General features: G+C 40.2%; 1 protein-coding gene across 1 annotated transcript in view; it reads right to left on the bottom strand.

Moving 5' to 3' along the window:
• Positions 1–15,352, bottom strand: part of Usp22 (ubiquitin specific peptidase 22) — a 40,731-nt gene extending 25,379 nt beyond the window's left edge. The window contains exons 1-2 of the mRNA XM_004868739.4: positions 14,827–15,352; positions 2,544–2,676 (exon numbers count right to left, since the gene is read on the bottom strand). Of these exons, the coding sequence (XP_004868796.1) occupies positions 2,544–2,676; positions 14,827–14,997 (304 nt within the window). The 5' untranslated portion in view covers positions 14,998–15,352. The remainder of the gene's footprint in view (positions 1–2,543; positions 2,677–14,826) is intronic.
• Between the last annotated feature and the right edge of the window lie 1,099 nt (positions 15,353–16,451).

Genomic DNA, 16,451 nt, shown 5'->3' with positions numbered 1-16,451 from the left:
ACCCCCTCCCCTTCCAGGTTCTTTACACATCCTACTGCCTGAACTCCAAAGGTACACAGAGCATACCCACCACTGGATGATGATGCCACCCGGTATGAAATACTACTCTAAGGTAGAGTGAGTTTTTCGTGTTTATCTTATCTTAAAGCAATTTTGCAGGGCAACTGGACAGAGAAAGTGGAACCTTGGACCTAGCTCTTACTGACCCACACATTCTGTCCTTCCCAAGGCCACGGACAATGGCCCTATGGTTACTAAAAGATTCACTGTAGGTCTGTCTCTCAGGCTGCTCCATTTAAAACTGGATGTCCACCTGACGAATACAAAGTATTGCTTTCTAATGACCTGCTTCAGGCTGTACTTTATGATATTACTGGATATTCCCGAGGATGTAGGACTTGGTCACAAGGTAATCAAGGTTGCTTGTTCCTTGTACAGAATGAGGCTAGTCAACTCAAAGATATGGGACTGCTGAGTTTATACATTCTGTCATAAAGGAAACAAAACTAATTTTTAGTTTCAACACATGCACATATAGCCTTCAATATATTCATGGACTAACACAGCACAAGGTTGGATTTTTCTCCAATTTCATAGTTTTGTTTCTTAAAGCAATCTTTGTAAAAATTCACTCATTGTAGTGTAAGAGCAAGGGCAGAGTTTATTACACAGATTGCTAAAATGAATACCACAAATTTCTAATGTGATTTTTTATAGATGATGTGGATAATAGTAAGATTCTCCAGAAAACTTTAAGCTCAAATATAACTCCAATGTTCCATAGTTCCTTTTTTTAGGGGTGTACCAGGGATTGAACTTGGGTTCTTGTGCTTGCGCAGCAGGTGGCGAAACCACTGAGCTAAATCCCTGGCCATAGTTCTTTTAATCACACTAAATCAGTAACCAGGTATAATAATACCCTAAATTAGTTTGAGGTTCAAATGGCAGGAACATTCTTCATTTATATTATTAAAAGTACATCCCAAAGAATTCGATCACATCCACTGATCTGATCAGCATCCTTTCCCTTTAGTTTCTCAATGTAAAAAGTCATCACTAACTTAGTTCCTGTTTTTGGATCTGCAGCTGAGGAGAACTCTACATACCACTGGCTCTCCTTCTAAACAGGCTGATTAGCTCACTGTTACAACCTGAGCCCCCAATTCCAAGCAGTCTTTTTGCAAACAATTGTGATTACTTATTAGTTGCCAATGAAATAGGTCCACTGGAGGTGACTGAGTTATTATAATTTATTCTCTACTACAAAAAAAGCTCACAAAAGTTGAGGTAAATTATTAAAAAAAAGAGAAATAGATTGTTTTGTGAATTTTCTTACTCGTAATATAACGTAGAACCAAGACACCTAGAAATTAAGAAATGTTTCTTTTACAATTATAGCTGTTGCAAAGGTATGACACTGAGCTGACAGCCTCCATATGTCCGTGTCATCACAGCTGGTTCACAAACACTTCACATAAGATAGACACACGTCACCTCACTTTTTTAAAACAAATGATGAGAAGAATACTACAATGCAAGCGTTTAGGCGTGGCTAAACCGATGGGTCTATCCATTATGGTGGGCACTGTAAGCTTTCTAAAAGACATGGATTCTTTTGCACCTTCATAAACTTGTGCCATATTGCTTTCAATTAGGACTTTTATTATTTTCCAGATGGCATCAGATTACACAATTTTAAAAAAGGGGGTCCAAATTTACCTTTTAGTGGAATTGCTAATCCCACATAAAGTATTCTTCAAACCAGGTTATCTGGCTTGGACACTCTGAACATGATTTTCCAAAGGACATCCTGAAGACCTCACAAGCATTTAACTGAGTGTGCTATTATGTAATGACCACAGTTAGAAAGTAAAATAAGAATAAACTTAAGTTTCATGTAAATTCAGAATATAGGAGAAGTTTGAACTTTTAAGTATATGAAAGGTAAATCTGCACTGATGTCATACAATGTTAAGCTAGTTCTTCATATCTGTTTTTGGAAACAATGAAAATCCACTGCTGAAAGCAATAAAAATCATCTATATACACTCAACCTCATGTTGATGTAAATGATGTAATACAGGTATGTCACTATGGGGTGGACAGACTGTTCCCAGAATTCCCCATAAATACCAAAATCTGTAGATGTATGTATCTCTTACATAAAACGGCATTTGTGTATAACCTGTTCACATCCTTCTATACTATTTCTAGATTACTTATAATATTAATACAATGTTAATGCTATGTAAACAGCTGTTACCTTGTTTGGTTTAGGGAATGAGAAAAAAATTTGTATCGTTCAGTACGGACATGTTTTTCCCAGAATATATCTGATCTGAGATTGATTGAGTGTGCACATGTGGAACCACAAGGCCAACTGTATGGTATATAAGGTCTCTCTTTGCAAATCTGCCCAATCTAGTTTCTGATTGTGTTTCAAAGCGAAAGATAAGGGTCTGATATTCATTACATGGCAGAGAAAGCACAATACTGTTTAAGGAACGAGAAAAAAATCTTTAGGGAATGAGAAAAAAACATACCCAGGTTGTGCCGCTTTGTCTTGGCGTGCTCGTGGATGTGCTTCTTTGTGAAACAGCCAAAGAAGACACAGTAGAGGCAAGAATGTAGCCGGTTCAGGTGGACGCCACACACATGGCACACGCAGGACTTGGCCTGAAATTCAGAGAACAGAATTAATAAACAGTGTGCAACGCAATAGGAGTTTTCCCAGGGAAACATCCGAGCCAAGGATATAATGGGAGGAAGGGGGTAATTTCATCTCAAAGCCTTCCTGCTCTAAAAGATCACTATTTAATTCCCCTAAATAAAGACTTGTTTCACTTAGCTCAAAACTAGCTCCAAGGGCCGAGGATTTAGCTCAGTGGCACTGTGCCTGCCTCATAAGCGCAAGATCCTGAGTTCCATCCCCGGTACAAAAACAAAACAAAACAAAACAAAACTAGCTCCATATAAGAAAACAGCCATGATCTTAACTGTCTACCAGTAAACTACAGAGCCTGGGAAAAGGTATACATACAGGACACAACAATGTGTCAATCTACAATCATGTCAAAAACTTAATTTTTTTAAAAAAAAAGTGCTTTACATTTTTGTTTTACTTAGTATGAATGGTATGATGTTTTGTAATTTGAAAGAAAACTTACCAATAAACAAATCAAAAAGTTAATTCTTCAAAAAAGTTTGAAAAGGAAAAAAGTCTACTTAAAGACAAAGACATGGAAAATGAGCTAGACTAAAAAAAAAAGTAATTAATGAAAGACTTCTTACCACCAACCAATCTCTGGCTGAGTCAACAAAGTTTAATTTAGCTATGTGTAAAACTAGAAAAATTGGTAAATTACATGGCCTTCAGTCTTCTACGTGCGAGATCATGTGTCCTGTAAGTCACTCCAAGTAGTGTATTTTCCAAGTCCAATAACAGCAGAACTGTCAGACCCCCAAAATGATTTCTATTCAACTGTTAGACCCCCAAAATGATTTCTATTCAACAGTTCACATACAAGATATCCATTCACATCTGAAAAGGAGGATCGTAGACTCCAAAATGGAAACAGAACCAACATCTGCAGAAAAATGGTTCCAGGACACCCATGGATAGCAAACTATCAGGATGCTCAAGTCTGGTAAATAAAATCATGTTGTATTTACACAGACCCTTCTGCAATCACACAATTTAACAGGTGTGTCCAACCTGTGGCCTGCAGGCAACCTGCCCTCTTCTTTTAAGATGTTGTTTTTAAAAAAGTAAGCTTTTGGGCCGGGGATTTAGCTCAGTGGTTCCGCTGCCTCCCTCGAAAGCACAAGGACCAGAGTTCAATCCCCGGTACCAAAAAAAACCCCCCAAAAACCCCAAAAAAGTAAGCTTTGTTATTTATATATATTAGCTATATTATATATTTTATATGTAGCACAAGACAATTCCTCTCTGTTTGAAAATAGAGGGCAAAAAAAGGTGGGCTGCAGGTTGGACACAGCTCATCTGCAGATTATAATATCTAACACAATGTGTTATGGTTTAGATCTAAAATGGTCCCCAAAAGTCTCATGTTGGGGGAGGTGGTCAGAAGGGGTGGGTCACTGGGGGTGTAACTTGGAAGGGTGTATTCTCTTCCCCAGCTCCTCCCTTCTCTCTGATTCCTGGAGGCCACCATGAGCAGCTATCCTCCCTCATGTCATTCTGCCACACTATTTCTGCTTTGCAGCCAGTCAGTCATGAATTGAACCCGGTGAAAATGTGAGCCAAAATAAACTCCTTTAAGTTTCAGGGGTCAGGTATTTTGTTCCAATAACAGGAAAATGATTAATATCTTGTAAAATGCAAATGCTATATAAGCAGGAATAATGACAAGAAAAGTTTGTACATGTTTTATACAAACACAATTGTTTCCCCCTAATATTTTGATCTATGGTTGGTTGAACGTGGGAACCTGAAGATTAGGAAGGCAGGCTGTATAAATCTTTTTCTGAAGTTCAAGGCATGTGCTCACTTCTGCAGCACATACACTAAAAGTTGAAGTTTATGGCAAAGTACCACTGACTCAAGATAAAAAACTCAAGACCATTTTTCACCTTAAATGATCTCTCTTCCTTTACCTCAACCAAAGTTCTACTACACACTCCTAAAACATGGCCATCATAAGCTAATCTCAGCTGGTGTCCATAGACTGATGATTCCTATTGTCACCATGAAAACTAGGCCATTATACCCTGTTTTAAACTTTGATACTTTACATTCAATCTTTTTTTTTTTTGAGTCAGGGTCTCATTATATAGTTCAGACTGGCCTCAAACTCCAGGCAATCCTTCTGTCTCAGCTGATTTTCTCATTTTGACCACTGTTGCTTTCATGTCTGATGTTTCCCACACATGAAACTGCACTTTCCAGATGCACCTCAGCTTTAATGTCTTGCCTAGGATTGTTCTTTCTCTAACTTGATTACCAGAGCTGGGTATAGGTCTTCAGCCTATAGATCTGCTGCATATTTTATATATTATTGACAGCTAATCACTAAGATTAAACTCTTTCTCCAAGCAACTCTTCCTTAGCCACTACAGTGCAATAGCAATGTAGTTAAACAGGACATGAAATGATAATGAGGACTGCTAGTTTAAGCCCAGCCTAAGCAACATGGCAAGACCCTGTCTCAAAAAACAATAAAAGGGCTAGGTATGTAGCTCAGTGCAAAGGACTTGGGTTCATCTCCTAGTAATGCAAAAATTGAAAGAAAAATACACTGATTAGAAACTGGAAGTGTAATTAAGGATACACACGGATGAAATTGCCTAATAACATATTTCTTAGACTGCGTTTCCATCGTGTGTCATAGGACTGCACTGAAATTTAAATCAGGGAGAAGCTTGGCTTATGTGGAGTCTGCTAGCTAAATGGAGTTTTTTCCAGATCATCATTTGTTCAATGTTGGTTTTGGGGACCTTTCTGAAACAAATCACATTCTCTGGTGTCTTGCTGGTGCTTGAGATGCTTTTTTAAGTTATATGGAAAAATGTTTAAGTGCTTTTCAGTTTTATTTTGGTTGAGTTCTACTGTATTTGAATATTATTGTAGTTTTTTTCCTTGCATTGTTCTTCTTTGAATAGTTTTAATTATTGTATGTGTGTGTGTTTGATAATAAAGTTATTTAAAAAAATACACTGATTACTAGGCTTAAGTTTAAGGCAAATAGTTTTTATCTTGCCATTTAACACCTACTATTTCAATAATTACAATGTCAAGTCCTCAACAGTTCAGAGTTGACTGCGGATTATAGAGAATGCGCGATGCAAAACAACATGCACTCATCCCCCTTATTCCAAAGGGTTCCCATTCCTCTTTTCCTAAACAGTGGTATCAAGAGTGCAAACACAAACATAAGTATTTGTGTATGGTGTGAATTTTGGATACTTGCCAAGGTAGCTCTTCTTTCTCTGTAGCTCTTTATCTTAACCAAAAATTTTTCCTAAGAATTCTTACTCATTGAGTTATTTAGGTCCCAAATTCTATGCCTTGGCAGCCTTCCTTCAGCTTATCACCCAAACTAATCCAGAACTGCTATTGGTCCAAAATTACTACTAGTATGTTTGACAATCTTTTTCACCTCTGGTAAAGTGTATTTGGTGAAAGTATGCAATGTACTACAGCTCCAGAAAGCTGCGATAAAACATGAGTCAAGAGAGAAATGATTATTTTTAAAAATTACTGTTTCCCAAAGTATCTATACATTTAAAATATAATGAATATGAAAATAACTAGTACTAACTACTGTTAGTACTAGTAAACTGTTACACTTCTTTTTATGATCAGTTTCTATCTTTACACACTAATTCTGAAGGCAAGAAATGTTACATCTAATGGCATACAAGAATACAAAAGAAAGAGTAAACACTGTGGTAATACTGAGTCCTAAACATTTTTTATATTCAGCAGTATAAATTTCACTGCAATTTAAGCCTGATTTGGGCAGAAAGTTACCAAGTATGTTTTTACCACATTCTGCCTATCAAAAGGAGAATTAAAGCTTGGGTATCCAAACCACACCCACTTCTCCTCAGGGATGTGTTTCTGTAGTTAAACTGTAGCTGACATGTCAATTTAGAAAGGCACTTTTGCTTGCTTACAAAGACTACAAATGTAAGCAGGGAGAATACACTAAGTAGTTTAGCACTTGCCTTAGCATGCAGAGGCCCCGAGTTCCAACCCCAGCTCTGAGGTGTGGGGGCATAATTTAAGTATTGTTACACTAAAGTTCATGTCTTAAAGCCAAGTAGGTCGTCTATGGATAGATCTGCTACAAATTCTATGCAACATGCCAAATATGTATTATTGACTGCTAACCACTAAGATTAAAGTCTTTCTCAGACCAACTCTTCTTTAGCCACTACAGTGCGCTAGCAATATAGTTACACAGGACATGAAGTGAAACAAGAAAATGACTCCACTCAAATGGGAGAAAAAATTGATTCAGATTCATTGCTGGTACATTACCAAAGGGCAGGGCATAACTGACAACCCTAAATTTTGAGAGAAATATTAATCAATGCCATCCATCCATATCTCAAACTCTTACTAGAAAACAATATAGATGTGGTTCAACACCTTTCAAACTCAACAATCCAAATCAAAAATTAATTATACCTATCAACTAAAATAAATATAATTCCTTCCTTTAGGAAAGTTACATCATTAAGAATGGTTTAAACTTGATATAGAGGAAGCTTCCAGGTAGGCATGCCATGGCTCTGAGCACAGAGGAGACCTCCAGATCGGCACACCACAGCTGCCAGGCAGCAGGAGGCTTCCGGGTAGGTGTGCTGCGGCTCCCAGCATAGAGGAAGCTTCCAGGTAGGCATGCCACGGCTCCGAGCCCAGAGGAGGTGAGTCGAATGGGTGCCAGGAACACGGACCCATCCTACTCCTCTGCCCCCCTGCCCCGTGTGAAAAAAATGAGAAGACAGGTAAACAAGCCACAGAACCAGACTTCCAGATCACCTACAGCAACCCCAAAGGGAAACGAGATGGAACACTGATACATGATCACCTGGACTCCCTGAACAAGCAACGAAAGAGGATCTGGAAAAAATTGAAATCAGAAATAATTTCTCACATAACAGCAAAGATTGTGCCCATAGCACAAGACATGATTAATAAATCTAGAGAGGATACAGATAAAAAAATAGAGGAGTTGAGGAACATGATGGAATGCCAACATAGGAAACAAATTGAATCCTTAAAACAGATGCAAACATATTTCCAGGAGATTAAAAACTTCATTGAAAGTCTATGCAGCAGAATGAGCCAATATAAAGACAGAATTTCAGATACAGAAAATAAGATTGCAATTAGTGACCAAAAAAAGAAAAAATTCTTTAAAATTTTAAGGGACCATGAGAAATCAATCCAGTAGCTGCTACACGATGCAAAGAAAAATAACATAAGACTGATTGGAGTCAATGAAGAAACAGGAGAGAGTGCAGATGACCTAAAAAACTATTTACAGAAGTGATGGCAGAAAACTTCCCCAACAGGGGAAAAGAACTTGACATACAGATAAGCGAAGCATATAGGACTCCAACTAGCCTTGATCAAAAAAAGCTACACATAGGCATATAATTGTTAAGATTCCAGGAACCCAACAGAAGAACAATATTCTGCAAGTAGTTAAGAGAAAGGAAACAAATCATATACAAAGGAAAGCCCATCGGAATCACAGCAGACTTCTCAGTGCAAGAAGAGCTTGGAGTGATGTGCTTCAAGCCCTAAAGGAAAACAGCCTCTAACTCTGATTGATATACCCTGCAAAACTATCTTTCAAAATTGATGGTGAAATAAGACACTTTCATGACAAAAAGCACCTTAGGAACTTCATGAATACCAAACCAGCACTCCAAAACATTTTAGACAAAATCCTAGAAAAAGACAATGAGGATCACAACGCCAGGAAGCCCAGCAGAAGGAATTTGCTGGGCACAACAAGAAATTAAAAGCAAAGGGGTAGGATCAAACAAAAAGAAAAAGTCATGACAATGATAACTCGATACATGCCAGTTGTAACCATCAATGTTAATGGTCTCAACTCACCAATCAAAAGAAACAGACTGGCAGAATGGGTCAAGAAGCAAGATCCAACAATATGTTGCATACAAGAAACACACTTAATTCAAAATGAAACTCATAAACTGAGAGTTAAAGGGTGGAAAACAATACTCCATGCAAGGGGAACCCGAAAAAAGCAGGAGTAGCTATCCTCTTTGCAAACCAAGTGGATTTCAAACCCACACTGATTAAAAGAGACAAAGAAGGATACTATATCCTTGTAAAGGGAACAATACAACAGGAAGAGATGACAATCATAAATATCTATGCACCAAACACTAGTGCACCCAACTATATAAAACAAATACTAATGGACATGAAAAACCATATAAGCACTAATACAATAGTAGCGGAGGACCTGAATACCCCACTGTCACAAATAGATAGATCAACTAGACAAAAAACAACCACTGAAATACTAGAATTAAATCAAACTATTGAAAATATGAATCTATCAGATATTTACAGAGTGTTCCACCCCACAAAATCAGAATACACATTCTTTTCAGCTGCACATGGGTCATTCTCCAAAATACACCACATACTCGCTCATAGAACATATTTAGGTAAGTGCAAAGGAATTGAAGTTATCCCCTATATATTATCAGGCCATAGTGTGATGAAATTGGAGATCAACAGCAAAAGAAACTGCAAAAACTTCATAAACACATGGAAATTGAACAACACACTTTTGAACAACCAATGGGTCACAGAAGAAATTAAAGAAGAAATCAGACCGTTTCTTCAAATAAATGACAATGACAATACAATGTATCAGAATCTATGGGACACAATGAAAGCAGTCTTACAAGGGAAATTTCACAACAGTGAATAATCATATTAGGTAAACAGAGCGTGCCCAATTAAACAACCTGATGCTGAACCTCAAGCTTCTAGAAAGAGAAGAGCAGGACAAACCCAAAGCTCATACAAGGGAGGAAATTATAAAGACCAGAGCAGAAATCAATGCAATGGAGACTAAGAAAACAATACAAAAAAAAAAAAAAAATCAATGAAGCCAAGAGTTGGTTCTTTGAAAGAATAAACAAAATTGACAAACCCTTAGCCAACCTTATCAGAAAAAGGAAAGAAAAGGCCCAAATCCGTGCAATTAGGAATGAAAAGGGTGAAATTACAACAGACCCAGCAGAAATCCAGAGAATCAATACCTACTTCCACAACTTATACGCCAGTAAGATGGAAAACAGAGAAGAAACGGACAGATTCCTAGACACATATGAATGACTAAAGTTGAATGAAGAAGACCTAAAAATTCTAAACGATCCAATATCAATCAATGAAATTGAAAACATAATTAAAAACTTAACAACCAAGAAAAGCCCAGGTCCTGATGGCTTCACTGCTGAATTCTATAAGACATTTAGAGAGGAACTACTGACACTACTGTTAAAACTCTTCAATGAAATTGAAAGGGCAGCAATACTCCCAAAATCATTCCTGGAAGCAAACATCACCTTGATCCCCAAAGCAGAGAAAGACCCAACAGAAAATGAGAACTATAGGCCAATCTCACTAATCAACATAGAAGCAAAAATTGTCAATAAGATACTGGCAAATAGAATGCAGAAGATCATCAAGAAGATCATACACCCTGACCAAGTGGGATTCATCCCAGGGATGCAGGGATGGTTCAACATACACAAATCAATCAATGCAATACACTATATCAATAGAGCCAGGGACAAAAACCATATGATCATCTCCATAGATGCAGAAAAAGCATTTGACAAAATCCAACATGCATTTATGATAAAAACGCTACAAAAAATCGGAATAGACAGTCTCTACCTCAATCTGATAAAAGCCATCTATGAAAAACCAACAGTCAACATGATATTAAATGGTCAAAAACCGAAATCCTTCACACTAAAATCAGGAACAAGACAAGGATGTCCACTCTCACCACTCTTGTTCAATATAGTTTTGGAAACATTAGCCACAGCAATGAGACAAGAGAAAGAAATAAAAGGAATAAAGATAGGAAATGAAGAAGTCAAATTGTCATTATTTGAAGATGACATGATACTCTATATAGAAGACCCCAAGAACTCCACCAAAAGTCTTCTAGACTTAATAACCAAATTCAGTAAAGAAGCTGGATACAAGGTCAACATACAAAAATCAATAGCTTTCCTCTACACGAATGACAGACTCACTGAGAGAGAAATAGGGCAAATAATTCCTTTCACAATAGCATTCAAAAAACTGAAATACCTAGGAATTAACCTAATGAAAGAAATCAAAGACCTCTTCTCTGAAAATTATAGCACTTTGAACAAAGATATTGAAGGGGATATCAGAAAATGGAAAGATGGCCCCTGCTCCTGTGTAGGAAGGATCAACAGACTGAAAATGGCTATATTTCCAAAACTGCTATATAGATTCAATGCAATTCCAATTGAAATCCCAGCAGCATACATCACAGATCTTGAGAAAACAATCCAAAAATTCATTTGGAACAAGAAGAGACCCAGAATAGCAAAAGCAATTCTAGGTAACACAGATATGGCAGGGGCTATTACAACCCCCATCTTGAAAGTATACTACAAAACTACTGTGATAAAAACAGCATGGTACTGGCAAAGAAACAGCCCTGAAGACCAGTGAAACAGATTAGAAGATGCAGAAACAACTCCAGACACACTCAGCCACCTTATCGGAGCCAAACACCCTTGCTGGAGGAAAGATAGCTTCTTTAATAAATGGTTCTGGAAAAATTGGGTTTCAACTTGCCAAAGACTAAAACTAGACCTATATCTCTCACCATGCACTAATCTAAAATCGAAATGGATTAGATATCTAAATATAAAAACAGAAACACTGAACCGGGTGGAACAGAGGTTAGGTAGAACTCTTCAAGACACTGGGGTAGGAAAAGACTTTATGAACAAAACCCCAGTTGCCCGTGAACTAGGACAAACAATCAACAAATGGGATCTCTTCTTATTAAAAAGCTTCTGCACAGGAAGAGAAACCACCAGCAGTGTGAAGAGACAACCCATAATGTGGGAAAAAATCTTCACCAGCGGTCCCTCAGACCAAGGTCTACTCTCTTGAATCTATAAAGAACTTAAAAAGATCAGACCTCCCAAATTTAAAGGCCCAGTCCAAAAATGGGCATCTGAAATGAACAGACATTTCTCACCACAAAGAAGTAGACATGGCAAATAAATATATAAAAAAATGTTCAACATCACTAGTCATTCAAGAGATGCAAATGAAAACAATGCTGAGATTCTACCTCACTCCAGAAAGAATGGCTGCTATCGAAAACATGGAAACAGCCCAAATGCCCATCAACTGGAGACTGGATAAAAAAAAATGTGTTTTAATAAAATGGAGTACTACTCAGCCATACAAAATGAGAAATTAGAGACATTTATAGCTAAGTGGATGCACATTGAGGCAATACTCTTAAGTGAAATAAATAGGACACACATGTGTAAATATCGAATAGTTTCTCTGGTGTGAGAAACTGAAAGTGTAAATAAGGACTAAATGTATAATAGGTCATGTGAAATAGGAAGAAAAGGGGCAAAGGGGAAGGAAGTGGGAGGGCTAGGGGAAAGGAGAAAAGGGAATGGGATTAATATGAGAAAATGGAAAAATAGGAATAAAATCTTTGTAAATAGGGAGGACTGGAGGGGTTGAAGGGAGGGCTGGGCAAGGGTGAAAAATAAGAACCAAGAGAGTCTATGTAAAGGTGCGAATTTCCAATGATGAATGTCATTATATTGTATACCTAAAATGTACCAATGATTAGAATGAATAATCGATAATGCAAAATAGGAAGAAAAGGTCCAAAGGGGTAGGGGTAGTGGGAGGGGCAGGGGAAAGGAAAGAAGAGAAAGGAAAAATGATGAGAAATGGAAAAAATGGAAATATTGTCTTTGTAAATAGGGAAGGGTGGAGGGGGTGAAGAGAGGGCTAGGAATGGGGAAAAAATAAGAACCAAGATGCATCATGTAAAGGTACAATTCCCAATGAGAAATGTAATTGTGTTGTATACCTACAATGTACCAATAAAAGAATTTAATAAAAAAAAAGAATGGGTGCTATCATGAAATCAACCAACAACAAATGCTGGCGGGCTGTGGGCAAAGAGGAACCCTGCTCCACTGCTGGTGGAAGTGTAGATTGGTGCAACCACTGTGGAAATCAGTATGGAGATACCTCAAAGAACTAGGAGTGTAAGTCCCATTTGACCCAGCTATTCCCCTGCTGGGGATCTTCCCCAAAGAATTAAAAGAATCATACCACAGTGATATATGTGCACCCATGTTCATAGCTGCACAATTTGTAATAGCTAAAACTTGGAAACAGCCCAAATGCCCATCAACAGGAAACTGGATAAAGAATATGTGGTTTTTAAAAATAAAATGGAGTACTACTCAGCCATCAAATATGAGAAATTAGAGACATTCATTGCTAAATGGATGCACACTGAGGCAATACTATTAAGTGAAATAAACAGGACACACACGTGTACATACCGAGTAATTTCTCTAGTGTGAGAAACTGAAAGTGTAAATAAGGACCAAAAGGTATAATACATCATGTGAAATAGGAAGAAAAGGGGCAAAGGGGAGGGGGAAGTGGGAGGGGTAGGGGAAAGGAAAGAGGAGAATGGAATTAATATGAGAAAATGAAAAAATGGAAACAAAATCTTTGTAAATAGGGAGGGATGGAGGTGTTGAAGGGAGGGTAGGGGATGGGGAAAAAATAAGAACCAAGAGAGTATGTAAAGGTGCTTATCTCCAATGATGAATGTCATTATGTTGTACACCTAAAATGTACCAATGAAAGGATATACAAAAAGAAAAAAAAAGAACGGTTTAAACTTGACTCCCTCAATTTTGTTGAAAATTTCCAGGGAGAGGGAAGATAGTAGGAGAAAAGGAAAGGAGGATATCCCCTATTTAACCCCATGTAGAAATGAATTTTACATCACACATATTAATTTAGAAGCTAACAATATAGAACAGGAAGAGATTATCACGTGTAGCACACCAGTTTCAACCTGGCATTTTTTAAAGGTACACAATTCCATTAACAAGAATCTCACTAGGGCTGGGGATTTAGCTCAGTGGTTCCAGCGCCTGCCTCGCAAATCCAAGGTCCTGAGTTCGATCTCTGGTACCAAAACCTCCCCCAAAAACCAAGAATCTCACTCTGATAAAAAATCTGTTCCATCTGATTTTAGTTTGTTCTGAAAGATAACGATGTCCAGCAACGTCACTTCTGAAAATTTAAAAAAAAAATAAGTTAACACTTAAAATGGCCTACAACCCCAGCGGATATCCCCATCAAGAAATGCTACTGAAGGTGGAAACTTCTAACAACCTCCGATTTGGGGCTGATATCTGCAAAATCGCGTTGGATTGTAAAAAGAATATTTACACAGATAAAAGATCACTGTCATTTTCTGATTTCCAAGTCATTAATAAGCCTGATTGCTTGGGTGTGAGAACCCTAAATATTACTTTTTTAACGGCTCCTATTAAAGCGTCACAGCAAAAGATCCAAGCCCCACCTTCCCATTAGCCTGATCTTTTAAACCCACTCCGTAGTTAAACACAAATCCGCAGCGGTCTTGCCGACGCGGCTCTCAAGGGCGACAGGTCTTGCGCGGCTTCTACTGCCACCCTCTCCTTCCTTTCCTTCCCTCCCTTCCTTCCTCCACTCCACGTCTGAGCTGGAGATAAAAAAGTGCTGCCATCCCCCTGGGTCTGTCCCTGCAGAGCTCTGGACCTGAGAGCACTGCTCAGCACTGCAGACTCCTTAACGACTCCGTCTAGCGCGCAAGGAACCAAGCCAGGACCTTCACGGATGGACACTCCGGAGCAACGGGGCCTCAAGACCGTGGCAGGACTGACAGCCGCAGAACCCTGAGGCCCGGGCAGGTCCGGTCCCCTCCAAACCCGGAAGGACTCCAAGCAGGGGCGGGACGCAGGAATGAAGGAACCCTGCCCCAGTTCCAAGCTTCCTAGAAGACCCCGCCTCCCAGACCCCGCCCCACCCCCCGAGCCCCCCCCGAGGGGGAGGGGCAGGGAATGAGAAAGGAGACTCCATCCCCCTCCCCCTTGGAGGACGCGCGCACCCTAGGAAAGAGCAGCTGTTCCTCCCCTCCCCCTTCGGGACCCCAGGCCGCGCTGCAGAACCAGGGGTGCCGGGGCCGCGGGGAGTCGCACCTTGCGCTTGCGGGCCTCTGTCGTGCCGCTCCACACGAAGCACTGGTAGATGGCCCGCAGGTTCTGCTTCCAGTTGTCCACCTTGAAGCTGCTCAGGTGCGAGCAGCCCGGCGGTGCCACCGCCAGCTCGGCGTCCATCGCCTCGCCCTCCGACTCGGGCCGGGAGACCATGGAGGGCAAGGCCCGGCCGCGTGCGGGGGCTGGCGGCGAGGGGGGCGAGGACGACGCCAGCGCGGCGGGTCTGCTCGAAGGCGCAGCGAGCAGGCCGAGGCACGGACGCCTGGAACAAAGCGCAGCGGGCGCTGCGGGCGGACAAAGACTGCGCTGCGTGAACCCAAAGGAAAGGCGTAGGCGATCCAGGCACCGCCCCCCGAGCTGCGGCCCGCGCTACGCAATCCCGCTTCGCGCAGGCCAAGGTGGGTGGGGCAATGTGGGCGGAGATCACGTCATTTCTGGCTGGGTGGGCGCGAAGCAGCGCAGGCTCTGGCCTCGTCTCTGCCCCGTCTGGGCCCCTCTTCGTAGGCCCGAAGGCTCCCGGGAGATCCGGGCTGTGGAGGGGGTGGAACCAACAAGCCCCCCACACCATGCACCTTGTCATTGGTTATACGGCAGTTTGAGGAACCTCCGGCCGCTGTCATAGGCTGACTATACAGTCCATCTAGTTCAGAGCCATCTCACGGGACACTGGAGTCTTGACGTTCCTAGTCACCAAGAACTGGGAACTTCAGGGCATACAAAGGATTGGGTAAGGCAGGATGTCAGTCAGGATACAGAACCGGTTTATACTGGCTGAGCCCTGCCGCAAAGAGGCGGGGCGACGGACTGGCGGGGGTGGGGGGGGTGTCTTAGCTGCTAAGCCTTCCCTTTCCCACCTGAGACTTGCTTCTCTTGTCCACAGTCAGTTGTTTTCGCGGCAGGAACTCCATATCTGGGGACTTTCTGCCTGGCTCTGCCACCTTCGTAGCCTACGTCAGGTAATACAGTACCACAGCTATGGATTGCAGTGGCCAGTTAGTATCAGCTTGGCGCTTCTGCAAAGACGCAAGTTGCGGTTCCTCCCTGCCGAACTCCCGCAGCCCGCTGAAGGTCCACCTCAGTGCTATCCAGTTAAAAAATGCAAACCAAATACCTAATTTTAAATTTTTTACTGGATACATTTTTAAAAACCTGAAAAAGCAAAACCAGCAAGTGAGGTTATTTTTTTTGGTTTTTAACCCATTGTAGCCAGAATATCAGTTAAACACGTGCAGTGTTGTAAAATTGTCACTGAAATATTTCACAATCTAAGTCTACCGAAATCTAGTATGTTATACTTAAAACATTTAATTTATACTGGCCACATTTCAAGTCTAGCAGCTACTGTGTTGGACACCACTCCCTGGGTTCACTCCCCAAAACAAAAAATATTTTTGTGTGTAGGTCACAAGTAAATAAACCATAGGAAAGTACAGGTAATATACTGACATTTACTGACACGTATAAGAAAATAATACTATGGATGGGCATATACTAAAGATTGGGTAAAAATCTAGAGGAAACAAACCAACCTAGCCAGAACTTCTGGTAAGATAAAAGTAAACTTGGCTAATTGTATAAATACTGGATTTTTATTACAATCAGAATCA

This window comes from Heterocephalus glaber, unplaced genomic scaffold (assembly GCF_053883595.1).
Source record: "Heterocephalus glaber isolate CG9 unplaced genomic scaffold, H.glaber_assembly_v1.0 deba00001813, whole genome shotgun sequence".
Taxonomy (NCBI): domain Eukaryota; kingdom Metazoa; phylum Chordata; class Mammalia; order Rodentia; family Bathyergidae; genus Heterocephalus; species Heterocephalus glaber.
The sequence above is the reverse complement of the archived record's forward strand: the minus strand, read 5'-3'. Positions and strand labels throughout refer to the sequence as shown.